At 32.9% G+C, this 13,290-nt stretch overlaps 1 protein-coding gene and 1 non-coding gene across 5 annotated transcripts in view; both read left to right on the top strand.

Annotated features, from left to right (window-relative positions):
- Positions 1-13,290, top strand: part of Dzip3 (DAZ interacting zinc finger protein 3) — an 81,546-nt gene that overhangs the window by 51,314 nt on the left and 16,942 nt on the right. For all 4 annotated transcript variants that reach the window (XM_005345042.3, XM_026786193.1, XM_026786191.1 and 1 more), the window contains exons 18-25: positions 1,946-1,971; positions 2,677-2,842; positions 4,193-4,288; positions 5,572-5,699; positions 6,012-6,080; positions 9,047-9,143; positions 10,504-10,607; positions 11,993-12,080. In XM_005345042.3, coding sequence (XP_005345099.1) covers positions 1,946-1,971; positions 2,677-2,842; positions 4,193-4,288; positions 5,572-5,699; positions 6,012-6,080; positions 9,047-9,143; positions 10,504-10,607; positions 11,993-12,080 — 774 coding nt within the window. The remainder of the gene's footprint in view (positions 1-1,945; positions 1,972-2,676; positions 2,843-4,192; positions 4,289-5,571; positions 5,700-6,011; positions 6,081-9,046; positions 9,144-10,503; positions 10,608-11,992; positions 12,081-13,290) is intronic.
- Positions 4,635-4,744, top strand: LOC113458326. The gene has a single exon (XR_003378713.1). It is a non-coding gene; the product is annotated as a U6 spliceosomal RNA (small nuclear RNA).

The raw sequence follows: 13,290 nt of genomic DNA, 5'->3' as shown, positions 1-13,290 counted from the left end.
TTCCAGGACAGGCTCCAAAGCCACAGAGAAACCCTGTCTCGCAAAAAAAAAAAAAAAAAAAAAGTCTACTACTCATCAAGAGATAACATCTTACATAAAACAGACAGAATAAGCTATAAAGTTTCAGTTGTAAATGAAAAAAAAAAAAAAATCCTTGTTTTTCTAATCTGGAACATACTGAAAATCTTAATATTTATGTGTATCATAAACTGACTATAGTTTCTCTGACTACAATCAGCTTTTTATTTTACTAGCCACTGCATTGTATATAAACATTTTAATGATGAATGAAGGTTAATTTGTAAAATATTAAGATTAAGAATAAAATAACATTTTAATGTGCCAAGTAAAATATCAGTTCCTTTGTCATATTATCATAACCATTATAACATTTACTCAATAGCTATTATGAAAATTACATTAAAAATAAGTGTAATTTTAATAGTTCCTTTTTAATAAGGTATAGCAGCAATCATTAGTGATATATATTTTCCAAGACAACATTAAGTCTCAAGGTCATACTTCATAAGTTAGCATGTATCTAATGACTGCTTCTTTAACGTTCTGGGTTTTTGCAGTTTAGTTTTATTAAAGAAATTGAGCTACTTTTGAAAATGATAGTTTTATTAACATGAAATTTTGGCATTAAAAGACAAATTTATGTTATATTTTAGTCTTGGCATTAAGTAATTTACAAATGTTAAAAATAATTAGGCATGTAGTTATGTTTTATTTGTGTTACACAATCATTGTCACAATTGGTGCAACAGTGTATATACTCCTGTAGTATATACAGAAAGCCCTGAAAGCTGTCAGCCTCATTATCTAATCCAGAATTCTCATGGAAATGGTTAGCATAAGAAAGTTTGTTTGTTATACAAAGTAATGACAAAGTCTCTGTGAGAAATTGCAACGTACTTTCTCTGTTGTTTTGGCTTATAACTTATGGACCTAACTGTAACAGTAGCCCTAAAAATGCCTATCAGGAGTTATCTGCAAGGAAAGCAATCAAATATGGCATATCTCCTACCAGATTTAGAGCAAACAAAAAAACTAGGTTTTTTGTTGTTGTTTTTGTTGTTGTTGTCTTGTTTTGTTTTATGTGGCAGCCATAAGAAGAAAGAAACTTGACAGACAATGAATCCAGCCCTTTAAATTTGGTAGTCACAATATAGAGAGAATTGCAGAGATTTGTACTAAGAGGCTAGAGTAGACTAAAGTTTTTATGGGAAGAGCTAAAGTGGGCTTTGGGAAACGGTCAACTGTCAGATGCACTTGGTATGAACAACTAAAGGTCTTTTCATGTCAGGTATACATCTCAAGTATTCAGATATTTAGAACCAAGGTAGAAGTCAATATTCCTTAATCATAAGAAGAAATTAGTATGAAAAAGTGAGAAAACAGCCTTGTACCTATATAGGCAACTCAGAATCATAGATAGTAGAAGTCAATACTCCTTATTAATATTCCCAATTTGTTGGGTAAATGTATAAGATTCTTCAATTGTCTGTCTGATTTATTTTCTTTCCATGTAGTTTTTCAAAAATCCTTTTGTTACTGTAGAAATAATGGATATTACAGACACTCTGTCCCATGGTTTCCTCATATATATATAAACTCATGTCCAGTATTCACCTCTAACATCTTAATCAATGATATAAAATCAAGATTATAAAATAAATTTAATGAGATACAAACATTATTTTAAAAAGAAAATAGGTTAAGTAGGAATTACAAGAATTGCATCACATATACTGTGGTTATATATTTCATAGAATTCACATTTCTCTTTCATAATTGACTGATGATACATAAATATGTAGCATAATTCTACAAAATGTTTAGTTTTGTAAATGTTTGAAACACACCTAAATGCAATCTTATCACTGTGTTGAGCTAGAGTAGTTGATACAGATTACTAATTCTGGTAATGCCGTCTTTTCAGGATAAGGACTCAGAAGAAGAACAAGGGTAAGTATTTACCTTTTAATAGTTTCTTAGTGTTTTTAAGGTATGCTTTTTCAGTAATACACAGATATTTTCTTGGAAACTTCCAAAGAGAAAAATAGTTCTTTGTTTTAATAAATTGGTATTTACTGAAGGTTAGATTATTATTAACTTTGTAAAAATAACCATTTTTTTCTGTAACATTACTCAAAGTCATCTAACACACTACTCATTCAGTGACTTAATGCTTAATAAAATAGTTACATACATAGACTAATACTTAACTTTAATGGATAGATCATTCTTATGTTTCTGACAGACATATATACATACTTTCTTTGGTTGGGGTAAATGTATGAATTTTGATGACAGTATAATATTGAAGATGTGGAAAAGCTTCCTATCCTGTCTCAAAATACTGTTTCCAAAATAACTAATGTTAATTAATAGCTGTGATTTGAAAAATAAACTCTGTGATGTTACAATTCTTGGAAACACCACTATGAGCCATTAAATAGGTACTTTGAGGAAATACTATCTCATATATGTTAATGTCCATTGTTAGCGTCTAAGAGAAAAGAACAGTGTGAGCACTGGCAAGACTTTGACCATGAACCTTCTAAGACAGAGTATCTCACAAGGCAGTATTATGTTAATTTGAGAGGAAGTAGACTATAAAGAAAGCACTATACCATTATGAAAGTTCACTTTGACTTTGTCCCATTATAGCTCATATACGATAGAAAAGGATGACCAGCTGGATACAGAACAAGGAGATATGTACACACTCAGTGCATACGTAAAAACTGATGTAAGCGATGCGCAAGAAGATTCTGCAGCTGAGGACAAGTTCTGTAGCCTGGACGAACTGCATATTCTGGACATGATAGAGCAGGTGAGCAGTGGAGAGGGCTCAGCTCTGCCGTCCTCCTTGTAGAAAGAACTAATTTTGTTTTCTCTAGGCTCTTTAAGCAGTTTGTCTTTTGAAAAGCCCAGCAGAAAAGCAACAAAAACAGGAAAAGGGGGTATTGCAAGACAAAGGGGATTACAAAAACAATCATTGACATTCTGAACTTCACATGTGCTCACAAATCATTTCTTAATTACTGGGCAAAGTTGATAAATGCATTTCTGGGGGAAAAAAAGTCGTTTCTGAAGAGAATGAAGAAACAAATAAGAAAGAGACAACAACACATTAACTAGCTTAAATCCCACTAGATTAAATTGTCATAAAAATCAAAACTACTTTAATTTTCTTTTAGTTAAACTTGGTTACAACCATGAAATTTCTACTGAAAAGCACTTACTGTATACCAATTTTTTCTAGTTCTTTTTCTGGTAGGAGCCACTGCTTGAAATGATAAGAATATTAGTGCTCAAAAGTATAATTAACTATACAAAGTAGATGAAGGATTGAAACGCACGCACATGTGTGCACACACACACACACATCTACAAACACACCATGTTTGAAGTTAGTGGTAAGCTACTCTCTGGTTTAAAATGTGGATGCATCACAGGTACCTACTCCCCAAGGGTCAAGTTGATGTGAATAAATCCCTGACTGTAGTATTAGAATACACAAACACAGACACAGACACACACACACACACACACACACACACACACACACACACACTGAATTGATGCAACTTTGGCTATTACATATGGGGCCATTAATGTTAGTCCAGTAATTCAGAAGAAATCTAAATGAGAATGAAAATGTCACATACTTGCAGAAAATGTTTATTCACTTATTTAAAAATCATTGAGCCACTTGCAAGGTGTGATAACTGCTATAATGAGGTCCTAATGTATACTGTTTATAATATAGGAGAGAAGTTGAACATTAAAATAAGTTGGTGCATTGCTGTAATTTAGAATACTAGTTGTTATTGCCTGAGTTAGAATTCAGGCTCCTCCATTTACTGTCTGCAAACATAGGTAAGTTGCTTACTTAATCCTTTTAATATCTTAAAATGAAAATAGAAAGTACCTCATCATATGATTTCTATAAAAATATGAGCATTGCATAAGCTTCAAGTAGCAAGCATGAGTGTCACTCAGCAGTAGCCAGAACTCACAGCTGTTGTACAGTTGTATTATTTAATGAGTGCTGTTTGGGAAGTAAACCGTTTTGGGGAATTGCTATAGATGGAAACTATATACAGGAGAAACCCTGTAAAAAAAAGTTAGTGTTTTTTTTTTTAATAGGAAATAAATATGATTGTTCCGTTTGCTTAAGGGCTCATCTGGAAAGGAAAGTACAGACTGCAAAGAAACTGAAAAGGAAAGACTTGCTTATCAGCACCAGCTTTATAAATTGCAGTATGAGTGTGAAGTGAGTACTTTTGTCATTAAATCTAAGGGAAGTAATAAATATTTCAAATGTTTAAATCCAATGACATTGTTTTAAAGAACTCAATGAAATGAACCTTAATTCATTATTTGTGGGGTGCAAGTTAATACAACCATTGTGGAAATCAATGTGTCAATTTTTTCAAAGAACTAAAAGTAGAACTACAGTATGGCCCGTCCTTCTTGCTCCTGGCCATAGACTCAGAGCAGTCTATACCCTACCACAGATATTTGCACACCCCATGTTTCTTCATGGTTTTTGCAAGTTCATTTACTATAGCAAAGAACTGAGGTCAGTCTTCTCTATCAGTAGATGAATGAAAATTTGGGTGATGGTAGCTTCAGTAGCACATAGACTAAAATTGGAATGTCATAGAAAATATCAGCATGACCGTTGTGCAAGGATGGCACACAAATTAGTGAAACATTCCATATTTTGTCTATCTCTGATGTGGTTTTGTTTTATTATATTTTATTACTACCCCTACGAAGCCTGCTTTCTAATGTGTTACAGAAAGGGATCAAGAAAAGGAGGGGTTGTGGGGAAAAACTAGGAAGAGTAGGTGGGGAAGCCATAATCAGGATATACTATGTGTAAAAAAATTTATTTTCAATAAAAGACAAAAAAGAAAATTTGATGCATATATGTGTGTGAGAGTATGTATATACACATATATGAATACAATTTAACTCTAAAGGAAAATGAAATTTAAAAACTCTACAGGAAAATGGATGGACTTCTATGTATGATATTAATTGAGATCATGCAATCTCAGAAAAAAGTGCATACTCATTCTCATATGTATAACCTTGTCAATAATATATATGTATATATAATTATTTATACATAAATATATTTATATATATAAACAAGTGTGCATATAGGTACAGCATAATGTAAAGAGAATAAAAAAACTGAAGAAGGGGACGAGGAAGGGTTGGTTAAATAAGCATAAATAGATAAGTTATGAAAAATAATATAAAGTTGTTCTTTTACCATAGGTTTTTTTGTTGTGGATAAATGCATGAAATATTTGATACTGAAAATTAAATATTTAATGTGAGCTTCATAGTTCCCATTTTAATGACAATGTTAATCATATAGAATAAGTTCATTATATTCCATAGACTTTTAATCTGGTTAATTTGAGTATGCAATGTTTTGATTTATTTGCAAATGTTTTATAATAAAGTTCATTTAAATTATACCTCAATTTCAACTTTTTGATGACTTGAATGCTGGAAACAATATTTTTCATTGAACAGGATTACAAAAGACAACTGAAAACAGTGACATTCAGGTGGCATGAAAATCAAATGCAGATCAAAAAGAAAGAAAAAATTATTGTATCTCTTAACCAACAAGTAGCTTTTGGAATCAATAAAGTGTCCAAGTAAGTCAAACTTTTAATAAAAGTGAAAATTCTGAATTTTCCTCCTTTAGTCTTAATCTCTCTGCAGCCACTAGATGGCAGTGTGACTGCACAGTAGAATTACAGAGGCCTTATGTGATTTTTCTGAAGAAGTCAGGGTAAGAAGATAGAGAGATAAATTTCAAATAGATGAGGTATAGAAGTTAATTTGCTGTTTTCAAGGCTAAGATTTGTGAGTTATATAAGACATGCTGAGTCAATTTCTCAGCTATAGCTTTTCTTTGTTAATGCATAACTTCTAATGTTTTATGATTTACTTCTTTATATATTTAGATTACAGCGCCAAATCCATGCTAAAGATGATGAAATTAAGAGTCTTAAAGATGAACTTTCCATGAAAAGGTACAGCATTTCCTTTTGTTGATACTCCCTTTCTGAAACTGCATGTTACTCAACATTTTAGCTAGAATAACCAATAATTTATTATCCAGACATCACTTTTACACATTAGATTGAGTAATATCAGCAAGTGCATTGGGTTAATGGATATAAATAGAAAGAGGTGTAGACAAATTGGAAGGTATGTTTATCGTAACTCTGACTGGAGAAAACTGAGAACAGTTCAGTCAGCAGTGTTGCAGTCTCGCAGCAAATTACACCAAAAACTGGAATTTCTTCTGTTAAAACTGCTAGCTGCAAGTTTTACCAAGATTCACTAATTCATATAGCATAAAATTCACCTGGCTAGGACATGTGGTTCACTAGATTTTAATACAGTCTTTGAAGTACATCACTACTGTCTATTTTCAGAACATTTTTGTAACCTCTAAAACAAACTATGTGGTCTTTTATATAGTGTTACCCCTCCTTATTTCTTTAGTTTCTGATAAACACTAATTTACTTTGTGTCATTTGAATTTGCATATTCTGAGCATCTCATATAAATGCAGTTATATATGTGGCTTCTTGTAGCTAGTGTCTTTCGTTTAACATACTGACTGGTTTTAAATCCCTCTAAGTTTTATCTTCTTAAGTGAACTTTTATTCAGACTTTTGGCCTATTTTAAAATTTGGAATTATTTTTACCTCTGAATGCTATGAGTTCTTTGCATGTTTTAGTGCAAGTAGGATTTTTGCTGTGCCTCATGAATGTTAGGGAAGTGCTCTAGCAATAAGCTTTCACCAGCCCTGTACACAATTTTGATCTGAGTATTTTTACATGTTCTGTAAGTTGTTTTTCCATTTGTCTGATATCTTTAAAGCACAACTTTTTTATTTTGATGGAATGTACTTTTTATTTTAGGCAATTTTTATACAATATTTATTGCCATAATAGTTAATGTGTGTGTTGAGGTAATGTATCTGCTTAAATATGTTATGATATTTTTCTCCCTAGTAAACACCATCCATATATATATATGTCATGTTCCCTACCAACAGTTTTTTAAGTTTTTAAGCATTTGAGTGTATTTCTCTTAACAAAACATTGAAAATGGTTTCTGTGCTGTTGCTTATTATAAAGTTACACTTTCAGTTGTTCTTGTTAAAGGCAAAATTTAGTTTGTAGGCTGTGTAATTCTGAGATTTCAGTGTAGGAAGCTCGAAAGGGATGGGGGAAAAAGAGAAAGAATCCTCAGAGGTTCCACAGTCTGTAATTGCCTATACAGTATGGTTCTCTTCTTATATTCCAACCTATGGAATTCAGTTTCATTCTAAGCTAAGAAATCCAAATACCTAATTAACTAGTAAATTTTAATTGCAGTGACTTCCTTTTTACAAGGGTAAGGATTTACATGGCTGCTGTTGTTCATGCAAGAGCAGGCACTGTTAAATAAAATTTAAAAACAATAGCTAACATTTCGTACGTAATATCAAACATGGAATGTTTATGTATATTTTCTGAATTAGATTGAGAGGAATTTTTTCATGGTGATAGAGCTTTGTCCATTTTCACATGTGTAGAAGCTAAATATAGAGAACTAAGCATCTCGCTCACATGTTCCTCTACTATTACACAGTATTGACTGCAGTTAGTAACAGCACACACTGATGGCTCCAAGTTGGAGTGACACCCAGTTTCATATCTAATAAGGGCTTGCTGCCTCCTTGCAGGTCTTCTACATCTTCTCATTTTGCTCTAGCATCATGGTAGGGCTGTAGAGCTATCTCAAACCATAATTTAAAATAAAGTATTATTCCCATCCATAACAGCTTCATCTTTATTGACCATATTACTTCCCAAAGTTCTGTGTCCAACTCATTAGGAAAAAAGTACTGCCTCCTCCAAAATTCTTACTTTGGGGTTTGTTGTGTGACAAAATTTTCCTGAGAAGATGCAGCACACATATCTACTCACCCCAGAAAGGGAATGCATGACAAAGTACAGATATTACCAAAGTCCAGCTTGATAAACCAGATGAGTTTTATTGGGGTTTCTTATAGGATTGTGAGTGTGAAGTTACATATAGGAGCAGAAATGTCTCAAAGACAGCTGCATCACAAAGGCCCACAAATTTTGTGACATAGGTCACAAAATTGGAAACCTGGATCAAACTGCATAGCCTGTGGTATCTTATCGGTTGATTAATGTCCTTTCTAGGTGTCTCAGTTGGTCTAAACCTCTTCCAGGTAGCTGGTTGGTCTCAGAGTGATTTTGCAGCTTGGCTCTGCTCTTCTGAGAAGGACTCTTTGCTTTTATTACTTACTTTGGTAAGGAGGGGCCTAGTTAATCTGGTCAGTTTCAGGGACTTCCTGAAGCTGTTTCAAGTTGTTTATACCTCACTGTTTAAGTGGTTTTTCTGCAAGATGGAATGTTTAAATCTTGGAGGAAACTTAGAGAACAGGCTTGAAGATTTCAACTAATGAATTGTGGGTCAAGGAGAATTCAGAAGTTCAATATATTGTTTTTGTCTAAGGTTTTATATTAAATAGGTTATGGAGGTAACATTCATTTTAAGATTATGGATTTAGAATTTAGTCATAGCCTCTGTACTAAGGACCTTAAAACTTCTGTATTTTTGGTTGTAAAGAATATCTATAGCCGGGCGGTGGTGGCGCACGCCTTTAATCCCAGCACTTGGGAGGCAGAGGCAGGCGGATCTCTGTGAGTTTGAGACCAGCCTGGTCTACAAGAGCTAGTTCCAGGACAGGCTCCAAAACCACAGAGAAACCCTGTCTCGAAAAACCAAAAAAAAAAAAAAAAGAATATCTATAAGTTTTAAACAATGTCTTCTCTTGTTTTTCTATGCTTTGTATACTTTTCTAAGAAAACTTTTCCTTCATGTGATAGTTTTATAGTCTTCCTTCTGAATATGATGAAAAGTATTGTCATTGTAATGTTGCTAATTTTTAACAATCATTCATTTCAGATCTCAGTGGGAAATGGAGAAACATAACCTGGAAAGCACAGTTAAAGCATATTTAAACAAATTGAATGCAGAAACTAATAGAGCCTTAACAGCTGAGGTAAAAGGAAAATGGGAATGGAAGAGGGAGGATAGGTTTACTTTAGTATAATTAAAAGTTGAAAAAATTGGATTGAATAAACAGAAATAAAATACTTTAGTATCATTCAGAAAAATACAGCTTTAAACTCCTCAGACCCTTTTGTCTCACTGGCATGTGAGTACATGAATATTTCTAATTTTATGGTTTTTCCTTCAGTGAGTCCAAGAAATCAAATATTTATAGTTACAGACTAATTCTCATGAAGCTAGGTCAGTCAGTAAGTCATACGTGTAAAAATAACATTTCACTATTATGTGGTATTGCTATAATACCACATTCTCTGCTATGTCCAATACAAATCTTCCAAAAATACATAAATATCATAATAAGCACCAATGTCAAAAGCCAGTTTATTTTCCATAATCCTTGAAAGTCACCTAATACTGTTAAAGTTAGCTTATAATACCACAGCTAGGGTCTCAGAAGAAATAAGAGTACATGTAATTTTTATTTATAGCTAATGAAACTTGCTCTATAGTAAGATTCATATTATTTGAAGAGCTTGCTGACATCAGAAAGCATTACAAACCTTGCCACTTGTCATTGGTAGGCTCTATTCCCTGGTAGTGTTCTTGGAATTCCAGAACAACCAAGGAATGATAATCCAAGCACACCATGGACACAGTCCTGCAGCCTTACCCCCACAAAGGAAAGAAACGCCTTACCTTTTGGCTCATGTTTCTTCTTTGTTCTTCAGAGCTTTAGTTAAAAGTGTCTGCGTGCTTGTATTACTAATCTTAGGAAACACTTTCTAACATGCTGTCTAAGAGTATTCATTTTGGTAATTACTGAGTGATTAATAGCCAAAACTTTAGACTAAATGATAGTACATTAGTAATGATGTTGTAAGTCTTCCTGCTGTGGGACAGATATTGGACCAGAAGCTTTGTAAGGACAATTGGGACAGTGCCTTTTCTGTAGTCTGATTACTTCTGTACTTCTGTAGCCCTGCATCATGAACATATAAACAGCAGGATTTCTTTTGAGTATTTTCTGACTTTGCTACATATTAGATGCTATCCCTATTATCAATTAAGTTAGTATCTCTGGAACCAAAGCACTACTTTGAAAGTTTTCAAGACTAGTCCGGTATATGGGAAAAATTTGAAAAGTAATGTTCTTAGGTTCTTACTGACCCAGTAACTATTGAATAAAATGACTTCAATTGCAGAGTTGCCGGGATTAGAAAACATTTTTGATGCTTCTTGTCAGGACACTGCAGTATTTCTGGGAGAGACTGAAAAATAATTTTGGTTTTCTTAAGATGACTAAGAAGAAGATGCTTACTTCAGTTTCTTTCTCTTTCAAAAATCTGTAGGTATACTTCTTACAGTGTCGTAGAGATTTTGGTTTACTGCACCTTGAGCAGACGGAAAAGGAGTGCCTCAATCAACTCGCCAGGGTGACTCACATGGCAGCAAGGTAACTTTCTCCTCTTAATTCACTATGACCTCAGAGAGGAACAGATATCTCCAGAGTTGATGGATTTTACTTATGTGTTCAGCCATTGGAGTAATTCCAAGCTCTTGGGTTTGTTTGTTTCCTTGTTCTTGATGCATTGTGTTTCATTTCCTGAATTTCTGAGAAGTACTGAATTCAGTGGCAGCTTCCTCCCCAGTGAGAGGCATGCATGCAGACCAGATATGTACAAGATATATTCTAATTGGAAAACTGTTTTATAATTGTTTTCTACCAATGCTTGATTTTTAGAGTGCTTTTGTAATATGTTTATGAAAAAATTGGTAATAACACCTAATGTTACATGATAAATGACAATTATTGCTTTGCTATATTAATTTTCAGATATTAAAATGAACCTCATGAAATTTTACTTAAATTTATAATCCTACAGGGTATACCTTTAAAATTTAATGAGTTAATTATCTCTGAGATCAGAACATTATTTTATAAAAGTCATCATTTTTAAAATTACCATTATTTTTATACTGATGTATACAAAAGCTGAGAAGGTATGATTGTGAGTGATCAGTCTTTGCTTGCCAGAAGGAGAAAGAACATTGTACAAATTAGAGTGTTGTGTAGCTCATTTTTTGTCTGAGCTTGGTGTTAACTTGTTTTGCTTTCGTAGAATGTGGGGCTCACGATGTAGATGAGGTGATGCTCCTATAGATAGCCCTTTTGGATATCCACAGAAAATTTCTTCTAGAAACTGTATGCACTAAAGCTTTCTGAGTTTTTCTTGTCTTAACTATTTATATACCAATAAACAGTTGCTATACTGATACATATTTTGCACTTCATCAGGGCAGTAATAGCATTCTTCCTCACAGGAAAGTGCTCATTAGTTTTGTTTGTATCTCTGTGTGTGATTGTTCTTATAATTGTCATCTCAGAAACACTTTAATTTTATGGATTATGTTAGAGCTAGATAGATCAATTCTGGCTCTGATATCAGGGTTAGCATGAACATGATCCAAAACCTTCCTCCAAGATGGGACTCTTTCTTGAGATTGAAATTGCTTTACCTACTAAGATAGCTTCCCTGTTTGCAATTCCCTGCTTTCCTTCTGCATTGGAGATAGATTGGGTATTATCAAGATAGGAAAGAAAAATGGTATTCTAGAAGCTTGTGCATTGTTCTTCCCTTAGAACGGGTGTATATATTGCCAGTTTCTCTGTTTAATAACAAACCTTTCCATGTTTCTTTAACCTTTGAGGTAATTGCTAGTATTGAATAATTTTCTTTTATATTATTGACATAAATACTAGAGAACACTTTTGAAATTTTTAGAAACCTAAATGTTATATATAAAGAAAGCTTCACTGTGTCTCCTTTTCTATATCAGCAATGTAGAATCACTTCAATTAAAGGCTGCTGTGGATAGCTGGAATGCCATTGTGGCAGATGTTAGAAACAAGATTGCGTACCTGAGGGTGAGTGCTGAAGTATACTTACATACAGAAAGAATGTCTAACACTAAAAGCAAATAGCTGAGAAACTTTAGAACATTTTTAACCTCAGCAAACTTTATGTTCGTTGTTTGTAATTGTTTTCATATAGTTAATGTTAGATATAAATTAGAGACTCAAATGTGTGACTTTTTAGATACTTATTCCAGGAAAAGATAACTCAAAAGTTTTTCCTTACCTAGCTTTCTCAGAATTTCAAAGCCAAACAAAATTAAATGTCCCAGTCAGCTATAGAATTAAGTGAAATGTCAAATAGAGCAGTATTCATTTTTAGTATTAACATTTTATACAATTTTTCTATAATGTGGAATCTTAATTACTGATTTAATTGAATTGAGACTGTGAAAAAGCTATTCTAGTGACTATAGTCATAGTCCTAAGATCTTTATTTGTAATATTGATTAACATATTTTTTGCATCCATACTACATACATCTATAAATGAAGCAGTGGTGGTCAGTTACAAAAAGCTGCCTCAAAATACTATAGACTTATCCACTTTTTAAATGATGGTTTTAATCACTTCTTTCTGGGATCATTGTTCCTTTGTCTTTAGTGGTACTTAAAAGTACTTTTAGGAGTATTCAGAATATTATCCTCAGAAACCTATTCCTTGCATGGAAATCTCTACATTTAAAAAAGGTTATCCGGTTCTTATGGGTTGTTTCCTAAAATGAACAAAGAGAACTGGGAATAATGCCAAAAAATATTGAAAACATTAAAATTTCCCAAAGTAAACTTGCTCCTCTCCTCTCACTTCCTCTCCTTTCTTCTTTCCCTCTCTCTTTTCTGTCCTCCCCTTTCCTACTCCCAAACTCTAAGAGAACAAAACATTTATAGAACTGTAACAAGCAAGAGCTGAAGTATTTTTAGATAGATAAAATTATATAATTATATATATATAAATATATAATAAACCTTTTTCTTTTTTTTTTTTTAGTTTTGAAAATTTATTATTATTGTATGTGTGTCTGCCTACCCATATATGTCTGTGTACTACATGCATGTAGTGCCCACAGAGATTAGAAGAAGATGCTAGATGCTCTGGCACTGGAGTTACAGACAGTTATTATTCTCTATATGGGTGTTGGAAATTGAACCCAGATCTCCTGAAAGAGCGTACCTTGCTCTTGTTTTTTTTTAATTTTATTTTTTTAAATTTATTTATTTATTGA

Source organism: Microtus ochrogaster, chromosome 2, assembly GCF_000317375.1.
Source record: "Microtus ochrogaster isolate Prairie Vole_2 chromosome 2, MicOch1.0, whole genome shotgun sequence".
Classification (NCBI taxonomy): Eukaryota; Metazoa; Chordata; class Mammalia; order Rodentia; family Cricetidae; genus Microtus; species Microtus ochrogaster.
This window is presented reverse-complemented; position numbering and strand designations above follow the sequence as displayed.